At 29.3% G+C, this 14,076-nt stretch overlaps 1 protein-coding gene across 1 annotated transcript; it reads right to left on the reverse strand.

Moving 5' to 3' along the window:
- Positions 1–38: 38 nt before the first annotated feature.
- LOC145183652 (52 kDa repressor of the inhibitor of the protein kinase-like) lies at positions 39–3,667 on the reverse strand. The gene is made up of 2 exons (XM_090076260.1): positions 3,382–3,667; positions 39–3,139 (listed from the first exon to the last, which is right to left on the reverse strand). The coding sequence occupies exons 1-2, from the start codon at positions 3,585–3,587 to the stop codon at positions 124–126; spliced, it is 3,222 nt and encodes a 1,073-aa protein (XP_089932386.1). The 5' UTR covers positions 3,588–3,667; the 3' UTR covers positions 39–123.
- Positions 3,668–14,076: the final 10,409 nt, after the last annotated feature.

The raw sequence follows: 14,076 nt of genomic DNA on the forward strand, positions 1-14,076 counted from the left end.
TGTGGCTATGAAAATAGCCGTTAAACAAAGATTTTTTTCTTTTTAAGATAATACTTTTATATTTTTTATATATTATATTTTTGTTATATATTTTTTTAATTATTTTATTTTATTATATTTTTATTAAAATTTAAAACACAACCTACGATTATTTATAGCAAACTTATTTATGACTTTTTCAACATCTATAGGTATCTCTGTGTGAATATTCATTAAAGCTAAACCATTTAGGCGGTCCTCTACCATTGTGCTTCTTTTATAATCTTTTAGACGTCGAAGTGAAGAAAACGTTCGCTCACATTCACATGAAGTTAAGGGTAAGGTAGCAAGTAACTTAAGACAAATCTTAATGTTTTCAAAGCCAGGAAAATTTATTGCTTTTAATGTTTCGGTAATATTAGACGGAAGCTCATTTTTAAAATTTACCCAATATACTTCCCACAGTTTAAGCTCACCTAATAAAGCGAGTGGATTTGGTAAGTCTGTTATATAAAAGTCACTGAAAGATATGACATGATCTTTCCAATTAGTATCACTAGAACACTGAACTTCTGCAATCATTTTTGAAGGAACTAAGACAAGTGCTTTATAACACTTTAAAGTTGTATCATTAAACCTTGTGTTTAACTCAGTACTCAGATGGTCTAACAAAGGAATAGTGATAACCAATTTAAAATAATGAGAGACAGATTCAAAAGGAGTATCAGCTCTGTTTTTTGAAATAAATGAAGTTCTAGGCTTTTCTTCTATAACATTTATCTTGGATGCAATTTTTAATGCTTGTTCATAGCATATTTGATGGTGTTCATCAACTATATTTCTAAGAGAAGACACAGCATCTTTTAATGCCTGGATAAGATTCAAACCATTATAAATATCATTACTTTTTGCCTGCAACAATCGTGTAACTGGAAGAGTTACATCAAAAACATTTCTTGTTATACAAAGTGCAACAATAAAATCAAAACCTGTTATTAACTTCAGTAAAGAGGAAGCAGAAGTAGATGTTGTATGATTAAATGTTTTATTGATATTTAAGGACATTTCTTCAAGACAGGAGACCACAGGTATAAAAAGCTCTTGAAAAGTATCCATGCCATGAACTTTATCAATCCAACGTGTTCTACAAACATCTTTTAACTTTTTTTTGGAAGCTAATGGAGTAATTTTATCAATATGCTCTTCTAATTTTTGTTGCCTGGTTGGAGAAAGATTAAAAAAGTATGATACCTCTTTTACATGAGCTAAAAGGTTCCTGATAGACTGCACATTGCATGATGCACAAATAGCTAAATTAAGTCTGTGGCTGTAACAATGAGTAAAAATAGCTTTTTCATTCAAATTTAAAATACGAGCAGACAACCCTTTAGTATGTCCAGCCATTGCTCCAGCACCATCATAAGATTGTCCTCTACAATTTATAATATCCAAGTAAAGAACAGACAAACTTTTTAGTAAAACACTAAATAAACCTTCGCCAGTAACACCATTTGAACAATGTATAAATTTAACAAATTCTTCCTTTATGTCTAAATTAGAATCAACAAATCTAATAACCAAAGAAAGTTGCTCTTTATTTGAACTGTCTGAAGCTTCATCAGCAATAATAGAAAAATATTGAGACTTTTTGATTTCTTCTATTATTTTGTCGGTAACTACTTCTCCGCAACATTTTATCAGCTCATTTTGAGATGTATTTGATATGTAAGATGCATTTTTTTGATGATATTTTAAATGATCTTCAAGAATTTTATCGCCAGCTTTGACACGAAAATGAAGTAGTTCGATGAAATTTCCTGCAGTAGGACTAGGAGATTTGCTTCTACCAGGATGAAATTTTGAATTATCTCGATGACCTCTTAAAGGAAGACCAAGGCGGCCACATAGAATAATTGTTTCAATAATTGGTAACAACAATCTACGATTTTCAGAAATCTGTGATTGAATTATTTTTTGAGAGGTTATATCAATTGGCTCTGCTTTAAAAGACCAAAATGATGATAAAGAAAACAAAACTTCAGCAGTTTTAACATGCAATCCTTTGTTTCTGCAGGTTAGATTATTATTTTTTTTTCCAAATACATGTTTCTTAAAGTGAGCAGAAGCATCATTCCAGTAGTTGAATGGTTTACTGAATAGCCTTTCTACTATAGTACATTCTGAAGGAAAGCTGTGACCAAAAAGTACACATGGCAAACAGAAAGCACCATCAAATATCTTTGAATAAGTAAGCCATGGAAATTTATTTATCCATGCAAGTTGAAAGCTACGTCCATTTGAATTTTTAGGAAAAGTAAATGTTTTACAAGGTACAAACACAGATTGAACTAAATGTTGAACTTCAGAATTACTTAAAGTTTTAGCAACACTGGAATAACTAGCATAATTAGAAACCAAATAACCAATATCATAATTATAGGAAGGGATAGAAAATGGTATAGATTGAGTTACTTTACTAAAACTAGGTATTGGTATTTGGTTGCAAAGATGCAAAGATTTATTTTTTAAATTAGATTCCATAAGGTCATCATGATCTTTGGATTTGTTATGAAAAGTAATTTTAGCCTGTAACATCCTGTTACTTTCATTGGAAGCTTTACGTTTCAAATTGTTTTTTAGTACTAATGGAACATAATGATTATGTTGAAAAGGGACAGAAAAATCATTTGAAAAACTTTCACAACAAAAAAGAAGATATAAAGACTCGTAATTTTCAAAAGAGGTCATACAGGGATAAATAATTTGGCCAAATAATAGTTTGTACTTAGTAAGGCCATTATCTGGGTAAAGACATTCTATTTTTTTTCCACATATGCTTGATAATCCAAGAACACAAAGGAAAGAGGACCAGTTTTTATTGTTGCAATTATGAACAGCTTCTTCTTGTACTAACTCTCTGCCTTCCTTTCTTGTATCTAAAGAATTTTTTGATACTGACAACGACAGAATGTTTTTTAAACAAGGAAAAACATTTCTATTGTTACAAAAAACAGATTGAAAAGATGGATGGTTTGAGTAGAAGTCTGCATTTAAGAAAAGCTCGATTGATGTCAATAATCTTAAATCATTTACTACAGAATTATTCCCAGTGATGACTAATGAGATAGAACTGTACAGACAGTTTCCAGTTGATTGAGACCTGATATGCACATAAAAACATAGTTATACAATTACATTTTTCAATTGCAATGTTTTCAATAAAAAATATTTTTGTAAGAAAACTAGTTCATTATTGTTATTTTTACATTGGATTTAATATAAAGATAAATTTATAAATGTTCAATAAAAAAAGCTTAACAATAATAATAAGAAAGCTTAAAAATAATAAAAGAAAGCTTTACAATAAAAAAAAAATCACTGAAACGAAATCAATATTTCTACCTTAAACAAATGAAATTGCCACAATGTTTTTCTGAAAAAGTCTTTGGTAAAAAGGTGTCTAAACCTCTAATGTTTTCTACAACATTCATATTTGGATGTTTGTCTTTAAAACAAGAAATATTTTTTTCCAATCTTTCTTTCCAATGGACTAACTCCGATTGGCATTTTGTTTGGAGAGCTATTTGAACTTGAGAATTAGTCAACATTTTAAGCAAATAATTAAACTGTTTAAATTTTAAGTTTAAGAAATGTTTTATAAACACATACCAAACAGGGTGTATGGATCAAGGGAAGTCCGAATTTAATTTATAATGTTTAAAACCCTTTCTATCTTTTTATATTGATCAAAATGCAATTAATTAAAAAGATACACAGCTTTGTATAAAATAATTGGGGATGTCGATTGATATATTTTAATATATGCTTGTTGTTAATTATAGTATTCTCCTCCTAATAATAAATATCAATAGAATTTGATCAAAACTTTACTCAGGGTGTGATAGGAAGGGGAAGTCCAAAATTTGTTTTCTAAGAAATAATAACTTTTATTTTTTTTTAATTAATAAAAGAAAATATTTAAAAAATGAAGTACTTTGTAACTTAATAAAAAAAGGTATGTCCATTCAAGTTTCTTATTTATTTGTTTAACTCAAAAATTAAAATAACCTCCGTTTAAATATATAAATCGTTTTTTTTTAATAAACTTTAGACCGTTCTCGATTTGACAAGCACTATAATAAAATACCAAACCGTAAATCTAACTGTTATCCCGGATTAATAACTTCTTACCATCCGCTCGAACAATTTACCTTGTATAGTTTGCTTAATTATTGCTATAATTATTCGCTCTGTTTGCTTTTATCTACCGACGCATCATATTTATTCAACAAAATATTGAAGTTGTGAAAAAAAATATATATATTCATATTTTGGGTATGTCCAGCGACGTAGCAGACATCCCCTAGACACGCCCCTGGTGTTTTTACTCACATTTTTACTACAGTGTTCACACTGGTGTAAATATAAAGACTAGGATAAAATAAAAAAAAAAAAAAAAAAATTTAGTTAACCCGAACGAACTATTATGAGTATTTCAAACTGCTCACTAACATCAACTCTAGTGTGGCTGCGAAAAGTGTGCGATTTAAAAAACTTTGTTTCTAAAAGATAAAAAAGAAACTGACCTAAAAGAAACTGACCAGCATAGTGCTATCTAACTAATAAACCACGACGCGGATTTGTTTGTAAGGAGCTAATCACCAGATCGGACTTTCTTTAAAAAATGCCTTTAAAACAACAGCATGCTCAAGCCAAGGCGCTTGATCCGGTTCCTGATTTATAAGGTGATTATCTAGTTGCAACACCATCGTATGTGATTTACTATTTCGTGTCAAGAGAGCTGAAGCTAATCTTCCTCTGCGAGTAGACTCCCAGATACTACTCTTTGAACGCACTTGGCCTTGAGTTTACTGGGACTACTAGCCTCCTGAATAAAGTACATTTTCAGTCGCTAATAAACTCAGCAATGAGGTGATTGTTTCATTCATCTTTGAATTTACCAACAACTTTGGTTTCTGTGTTGTAAAATGGGCAATCAGTGTGTCTGTTTGTCTTTGTAGATATCTTTAGTCTCAAACAATCGGTTGTATCACAAACTCGCCTTGACGTCATATTTAGATTTAAGATTATTTTACCAGAAGTCAAATATCAAGAGTTTGAATATGTCGAGAATACTTCATCCAACAAATGTTGGCATGCTCAGCTCGAGTTTGTTTTTGGTCCTGCGTATCGCTACCTGGTCTCCATCAAATATCTTGTTCGACAGGTAAGCCGGTTTTGCTACCAGGTGGCGCATCGTGGACTAATTCAACCCTCATGCACATGCGGAGATTTTCGATCATCAAAGACCGAGCGGTTCAATAATTTGAACGACTCCTCTTCAAACATTGCGGGGAACCTCGTCTGTAGATCGGTATTCAGCTGAATACATGGTGCCATCCAGACTTTTAAGTTGACAAAAAACAGCAATTTGTTTTTGATAAAAAGAAAGGTTTCTGGATGAAAAGTAAAAGCTAATGCATGAAGTATAGAAACAAAATGATGATTCAGCTAAAAAAATGTACATTTGGTAAATATTGCTAAAAGCTTAAAGTCTACCCTCTCTTTTTTTAACAAATTTTCAAAGAAATTGAAATATGAGAATCCTAAACTTTAATGTTTGAGAAACATAAAAAGAATTGCATTCAGCCTCGATTTTGCCTCAGGATTTTGTTTAAACCAAAAATATGTCTAAAATCTAAAATCTGCTGAGCGATGCATAGTATCTTGAAGATTTTCAGTAAATATTAATTGTCGCTTCTCAAAAGGATTGCTGAGACAAAAGGATTACTGAGACAAAAGGATTACTGAGACAAAAGGATTACTGAAACAAAAGGATTACTGAGACAAAAGGATTACTGAGACAAATGGATTGCTGAAACACGTTCAGAAAGTTAATTTTGATTCTCAATTATTTGTATTTGAATACAGTGAATAGAGTTCTTTTTTTTTTTTTAACATGTAAAAATTTGAATGAGATTTTGATAATCGATCGACTCTATAATAAATAATGTTTTAAACTCTTCTCTTTAATATAATAATGAAATACTTATAATAATGAAACACTTTCACTTTCATTTTTAATTTTTTTACTCTTTTTGATTATTGTTATTATGTTTTAAAAAGTCAAATTCTAATGGTTCATGCTAAAAGAAGAAATTAAGAAAATATCATTAAACCATGCTGAACAACTGGAACTGATACGCAACTCTTATAAAAAGGTTATTTTTATAGCCACGTAATGTTAAAAAAAACAACCTTTTTTAGCATCAGAATCTTCATTCAGCAATTGAAAGGAATCGAACTCCTGGAAGTTTTACTTTTATGAAAGTGAATGTTTTAAAATGCACATACTTTTTAAACAGTAATCAAATCACCTAGGTCTATTTGTATAATATTTATGTTATTTCGACAGTTTTGATTTTATGCTTTAAATCATTTAAACATTAAAATGAAGTTTAAACAATAGAAGTTTGCATATAAACAAAACCTCCATACATTGCTAACAACTTACTTGATTTGGCTTCGGAAGGTGGTTTATAAAGCTATCTGTTTCATATCCAAATGATTTATCTAAAAAAAAATTTGTTGAAAAAGAAAACACTAATGAATTTTATAAAAAAAATCATCTTTTCCTATTCTTGATTGAATGGAATCACGTTTTTTTTTTGTAAGTATCCGGCCTGCTCACGTGTTTGTATTCTTGCTAAAACGATTACGACCAATATCTAAGTATTTTCGGTTATTATTTTGACCTGCAAAAGTATCAGCTTAAATAAATTTGCAAATGACATGAATTACTCGCAAAGATTTTCGGAGCTGTTGGAACTTGCATTAAATCCATTGTAAGGACGTACTGCACAGCGCAGCATGAAGGAAAACATCGAAGTCACTTATTCATAAGTAATTGTTAAGAGTTTTCAAATACTGTTGTATTCAACGGTATTTGATTTCTTTTGAAAATCGATTGAGAAAGTCTGAGGTTTTCAGGTCTGTGAATTTTAGCAAAATTTTAGTCTCAGCAAAAAATTTTTACACATATAAAAAAAAATTAATTCTCGTATTGTTTAAAAAAGAAATGAAGCTGTTAAATGAAAGAAAAAGAAAGGAGGATGAAGAAATTTAACTCATTTATCGTATATTAAAGTCATTTTATACATTAACATCTGGCTATGTAAGCTTTAGTTCGAATATTGGAAAAAACTCCTGATCTGCATAAATCTAAAAGAACTTTATCCTCCTCTTACTACCGCTCAAAAATCTTCAGCTTCAAAACTAAACTGTTCGAGATGACAAGAAGTGGAAGCAAAAACGACAAACAAAACAATCACGGAGAAGAGCGCACTCGTTTACACAACTCGTCTACAAACGACAGCTTATTGAAATGTGTTTTATATAAAACCTAGAAATTGACTTAGTTTCCTTTAAACTATGAGAAAAAAGTTGGAATGAATTTAAGATAATGGAACAAATTTAACTATATGTTAAACTCACAAAAGAATTTAAATAACCTCGTAAAATATTTTATGTACCTCTAATCGAGCATCTTTTTCCGATATGATTAACTTTTCCTTTTAGTATTCTTATCATATTTTCTTCCTTATTTTCATACACTTGATGCCTCCATCTTCTTCCTTGAAATGATGGTAGTTTATTTGGGAGAAGAGGGAGGCAGGTAATTTTCAACTTCTATAAGTATGATTATTTTCCGGCACGAATAAGCACGTGTATATTCTCTGATACAGTTATATGATTTCTCATATTCTTCTGAATTTAGTGATAAATTAACTTCAGAGCTTGCAACATCTTTTGCCATTTCATTCATTAAATCACCAGCCATGTTTTTCATTAATCCAAACCTTAAAGTCGTCAATACTTTTATATAAATCATCGCTTTTTACTTGTTCTCCAATTATATGATACTACTACATCCCATTTTTCATTTTCTGCAATTTCTGTTGTCGGTTTGAATATGCTATCAAGTGAATTTCTCATCTTTAGTCTTCTACAATCATTTTTAAGAACACATTTATATTTCAGTTAAAACTCTCAGCGTTAAAGTTTAAACCTATTAAAACGTACGATAAAATTTAACTTGTTATAATTTAATATCAGTATATTTCTCAGTATAAAAATATAGACCAATACAGACCAATCTCAGTATATTTCTAGTCTGAATCTTTTAGTTCTAGCCTAGTGTCAATATTCGTTTTAATATTGACCATTCTCAATGTATTTCTAGCGTGAGTCTCTTAATTCTAGGCTTGTGCCAATATTCGTTTTAATGTTTACCTTTCTCAGTGTATATCTAGCCTGAATCTCTTAGTTCTAGCCTAGTAACAATATTCGTTTTCACATTGACCATTCTAAGTGTATTTCTAGCCTTAATCACTTAGTTCTAGCCTTGTGTCATTTTTCGTTTTAACATTGACCTTTCTCAGTGTGTTTCAAGTCTGAATGTCTTAGTTCTAGCCAAGTGTCAATATTCGTTTTAATATTGACCATTATCAGAAAATAAGTTTTTGCTAGGTGAAGTTCCAATAAAATTCTTCCGTTTATAGCCTAGACTCAATATTAGTTTTCAATTTTTTAGCCTAGTGCCAATATTCTTTTTCAAAATTGACATTATTAATAGGATTAAGTTTCTGCTTGGATTATCTTTAGCCTGATTCTCTTGGCTCTAGCTGATTATCAAATTTCGCTTAACTATTTTTATAAACGCTAAAGTAACCGATCTAGAGAACTGAAACTCTAATCATAAAATAACGTTGCATTATTGAAATTTATTTCATATTTTTGAAGACATTTCTTTTCCCTTTTTATCTGTCAAAGACATTAACTGAGAATCGTAAATTGAACTTTTGATGAAAAGACAGTAATCTTTGCAATTATTGCTCTCTAAAGATTAAATTTGTTTGCTAAATATTTTTTATTTATAGATTGATTCTTTTGTTTTTAAAAATTTTAACCAATAAAAAAATTAGGCAATAAAAAAATAAAGGCAATAAAAAAATTAATTACTCAAAAAGTCGATTAGCACAGTTTTATGTAAGTGTAATTTACACAACTTATTTTTTTAATTATGTAATTTATGTAAAATTTTTGTAAAGCCAAAAGAGCTCTATCGAATGAGTGTACACTTTGTCAAACATCTAAAAATTGTTTGTAAAATAAAACAAAATAAAAACATGACAAACTTACTACCGACATAATATATTAATAAATACGATTATGTATTTCTTGAAGTTACATTCAAAGAAAATTGAAAGTTAGAAACTGTAATATTAAAATGCCATGGCTTTTTTATTCGTTTAATACTTTCAGCAATAAAATCATTATGAAAAAATAATATATTAGATAAAACTATATGTTAAAGCGCAGCACAACCTTAGACTTAGGTGTAAGTGTTTTATGGTTCACTTTAACCTATCACATTTTTTTTTAATACTTCGCGCTTTTCGGGATCCGTGGGCCATTTCGTGAGTAAAAAGCTTTTGGGATAAGTTGGCCTAATGATTGCGGGGCAACATGTTGGCAACATGTGCCAATTACCCCTTTTCACATTTGCCGTAAATTCATTAAAGTTCTTTAATATTGCAGATCTACAGACATACAAAACTATAAAAGAAAAAAGAGGTATGCTAATTCTTAACAATACTATAAAAAATGCTGTTGATGCTTTTTTGATAGAAGGAAGGTCTATTTTAAGCTCATGTTATTTCTTTTCTCTAAAGAAAACACTTTGTTACCATTGACAACAAAGTCTTTGACTCACATAGCATGAATACTTTTTAAGCATCCAATGAAATCACAATTGAGCGTCTCAATTGTGTTTTCATTGGATTATCAGCTTTTATCAATGTGAACATACTAGCGTTAAGGCGATACTCCGGTCAGGACTATTTTCTGCTGTTTTCTGAGTGGAGCTTGCACATGTATAAAGTTTTTTATGTACAAAAAAGCTTTCAGCGCAAAATATAATACAAACTGTGTATGCTTGAACAAAAACTTAGTGTTAAAATGTTACTCGTATTTATTAAATAAACTATTTTATTAAATAAATCATACTACTTAATGGTGAAAACAACAACAACAACAAAAAAAAAAAGAAAAAAAAAAGATAAAATGATGCATAAAATTTATTTTTTCGAATACCTAAACATACCAAAATCATGTAAATATGCCAATAATAGCAATAAAGTTACCCCAGAAGACAAAAGTTACAAAGAAGCTAGCAATAGTTTCCCTTGTGCAGTCACTCGAAAACTACCTATTCTAAGGCAAATACACAGCAGCCAAAATGACTCAATTGGTCAGTTACTTTTGCTCAAGGAAAAAAGCCAAAGAGCATTAAAAAATCTCGCATCTTAATAAAAAAATTATCTACTCTAATTTTAATCATTTATAAAAATAGGGTATTCCTAAAACTCTTGCGCTAATGTGATAATTTAGAGTAACAGCTAGATGTTCTAAACGGCGCACACACGAAAAAAATGATAATTTAGATGGACAAATACATATTAGATTTAAAAAATGTTCTTTGCTGGATAACTTCTTATTATATGACGTTAAAAATTCGAAGAAATAAATTAGCACTTAGAGAAGTAATTTAATATATTCATTAAGGTTACAATTAAGTGAAAACTGTTTCAAGAATATAACAAACTCAATGCTAACAGGTTGTATTGACCGCACTTTCATCTTGAACATCCTTGATATGATCAGCACGATCCATTGACGTCGTTTGGAATATTAACCATTGCCATAACTTCATGAAGTTTTCTATTTTTTCTTGGTGTTGACCTCTTTACATTTTTTTCGAGTTAAACTGAAGAATTTGTTCTCTTTTAACACAGAAAATAGTTCCTTTTGATAATTATGCCCTGTTACTAAAATCTATCATATAGGCTTTTTCACTTCCTGTAATCCAAAAGCAAAAAATTAGACTACAAACAAATTAGCAAAGAATACAAACTTTATACTAAAAGGTTTAATTTCCTATTTAAATTATTGTCGAATATGTGCTTTTTGACTAAATGATAAACACATTGTTACATTCATAAAAAATGCGTGACAGGAAATACAGCCAATCATATTAGCTACAAATTTTAACTTTGAAGTAACTTAAAAAAATCATAGACACAATAAACCGTATTTATATTGTTACTTAAGATGGTTATATGTAAAGTAAGGGATGTTTAAAAAAACGTGAAAATAAATTTACAGCATTTAATAAGAAATTTGATATAAGAACGAAAAATATTATCCTACCATCTAATGCCACACCAAACAAAATATTGAACTTTTTTAATGTACTGAGAGAGTTTTTAGTTAAATCTTTGTATTGTAATGGCCTAACTTAAAAGAGCTTTTCAAGTAAAGATACCATTTTACATTTATCATCCTGCTTTCTCGACCTGCTTACATTTATCATCCTGCTTTCTCGATCAATATGTTCAACAATAGATTAAATGTCAATTGAATGAGTGTCATGGGGATATCTCATACAGTCAGTTGATAAATGTTCAATTAAGAACTTTTGCAAGTTTTTCTAAAGCCAAGAAAAATGAAACCAAAATAAAGACAGCCTGAAATAGATAAAACCCTGTGTATATTCAAAGTATGAATACAACTGTTTAAAAAATACATCAATTTTTCAGAAAATTTTGTTTATAGAAATCAAAAAAATTGAGTATAGTTATATAATATACTAATGTGTTACACGGCTAAAATACGGCTTATATGTATTTTTTTTACAAATTACACAAATTACGCTTGATAAAAGCCGTAATTATAAATTCAAAGCATATTGTGATAATTGCTTACCTTAGGCTCTATAGTTTATTTTTATTGGTCAATACCAGTGCAGCAATTTTTACGTCTTTGATCGTTATAATCGTGAACGCTAAATAATATTTTGTCATAAATGAAAACTTAAGGATGTGATAATGTCTAACCAAATTCAAAAATCAAAAATTGGCAATGGATAAGGTAATTTTTGTTTAATTATTATGTATATTATGCATATTATGTATATTATGCATATTATGTATATTATGCATATTTTGTATATTATGCATATGGGCATTTCCATTTTTCACTTTAGTTACACGGGCAGCAGCTTTATCAATAATTTGCTTATTTAAAATGTAAATTAAATTTTTAGTTATTTTGTATGAAATTTATTAGTCTAAAGAATAAAATAAACTAAAATGTTTTGAGTATGGTATAAAAAGAGCAAACGAATTACTAAAAATGCCATTTAGCTTGGGTTACGCAGAAAACAAAGTAAAAAATTGTTTCGACTTCTAGGTCGGATTTCTGCGAATTGGTAACGCGGTTCGTATTGGAAACTTTCAAAAGATATAGTGAATTCTATAATAATTACAACAACAACAAAAAAACTGCATTAAAGGTGACCGGCAAAGAAAAATAAACTTGTCATCTTGATTCCAAATATTAAACGTATTACGTCACTTAAGATACAACTTAAGATACCAAGCAATTATTATGGAGAATTTTTTATATAGTAAAACAGGGTAGAATGAAATAAAGGGTAGAATGAAATAAAGGGTAGAATGAAATAAAGGGTAGAATGAAATAAAGGGAGAATGAAATAAAAGGTAGAATGAAATAAAGGGTAGAATGAAATAAAGGGTAGAATGAAATAAAGGGTAGAATGAAATAAAGGGAGAATGAAATAAAAGGTAGAATGAAATAAAGTGTAGAATGAAATAAAGGGTAGAATGAAATAAAGGGTAAAATGAAATAAAGGGTAGAATGAAATAGAGGGTAGAATGAAATAAAGGGTAGAATGAAATAAAGGGTAGAAAGAAATAAAGGGTAGAATGAAATAAAGGGTAGAATGAAATAAAGGGTAGAATGAAATAAAGGGTAGAATGAAATAAAGGGTAGATTGAAATAAAGGGTAGAATGAAATAAAGGGTAGAATGAAATTAAGGGAGAATGAAATAAAAGGTAGAATGAAATAGAGGGTAGAATGAAATAAAGGGTAGAATGAAATAAAGGGTAGAATGAAATAAAGGGTAGAATGAAATAAAGGGTAGAATAAAATAAAGGGTAGAATGAAATAAAGGGTAGAATGAAATAAAGGGTAGAATGAAATAAATGGTAGATTGAAATAAAGGGTAGAATGAAATAAAGGGTAGAATGAAATAAAGGGTAGAATGAAATAAAGGGAGAATGAAATAAAAGGTAGAATGAAATAAAGTGTAGAATGAAATAAAGGGTAGAATGAAATAAAGGGTAGAATGAAATAAAGGGTAGAATGAAATAAAGGGTAGAATGAAATAAAGGGTAGAATGAAATAAAGGGTAGAATGAAATAAAGGGTAGAATGAAATAAAGGGTAGAATGAAATAAAGGGTAGAATGAAATAAAGGGTAGAATGAAATAAAGGGTAGAATGAAATAAAGGGTAGAATGAAATAAAGGGTAGAATGAAATAAAGGGAGAATGAAATAAAAGGTAGAATGAAATAGAGGGTAGAATGAAATAAAGGGTAGAATGAAATAAAGGGTAGAATGAAATAAAGGGTAGAATGAAATAAAGGGTAGAATGAAATAAAGGGTAGAATGAAATAAAGGGTAGAATGAAATAAAGGGAGAATGAAATAAAAGGTAGAATGAAATAAAGTGTAGAATGAAATAAAGGGTAGAATGAAATAAAGGGTAAAATGAAATAAAGGGTAGAATGAAATAGAGGGTAGAATGAAATAAAGGGTAGAATGAAATAAATGGTAGAAAGAAATAAAGGGTAGAATGAAATAAAGGGTAGAATGAAATAAAGGGTAGAATGAAATAAAGGGTAGAATGAAATAAAGGGTAGAATGAAATAAAGGGTGGAATGAAATAAAGGGAGAATGAAATAAAAGGTAGAATGAAATAGAGGGTAGAATGAAATAAAGGGTAGAATGAAATAAAGGGTAGAATGAAATAAAGGGTAGAATGAAATAAAGGGTAGAATGAAATAAAGGGTAGAATGAAATAAAGGGTAGAATGAAATAAAGGGTAGAATGAAATAAAGGGTAGAATGAAATAAAGGGTAGAATGAAATAAAGGGTAGAATGAAATAAAGGG

This window comes from Hydra viridissima, unplaced genomic scaffold (genome assembly GCF_058129835.1).
Source record: "Hydra viridissima isolate aposymbiotic clone 2 unplaced genomic scaffold, HvirCarnegie_v1 scaffold_1, whole genome shotgun sequence".
Lineage (NCBI taxonomy): Eukaryota > Metazoa > Cnidaria > Hydrozoa > Anthoathecata > Hydridae > Hydra > Hydra viridissima.

Excerpts from the sequence above, each read along its gene's own strand:
- LOC145183652 (XM_090076260.1), bottom strand. The coding sequence starts at position 3,587 with ATGTTGACTAATTCTCAAGTTCAAATAGCTCTCCAAACAAAATGCCAA. Across the intron at positions 3,140-3,381 it reads GGCAATTTCATTTGTTTAAG|GTCTCAATCAACTGGAAACT; the intron begins GTAGAAATATTG and ends TGTGCATATCAG.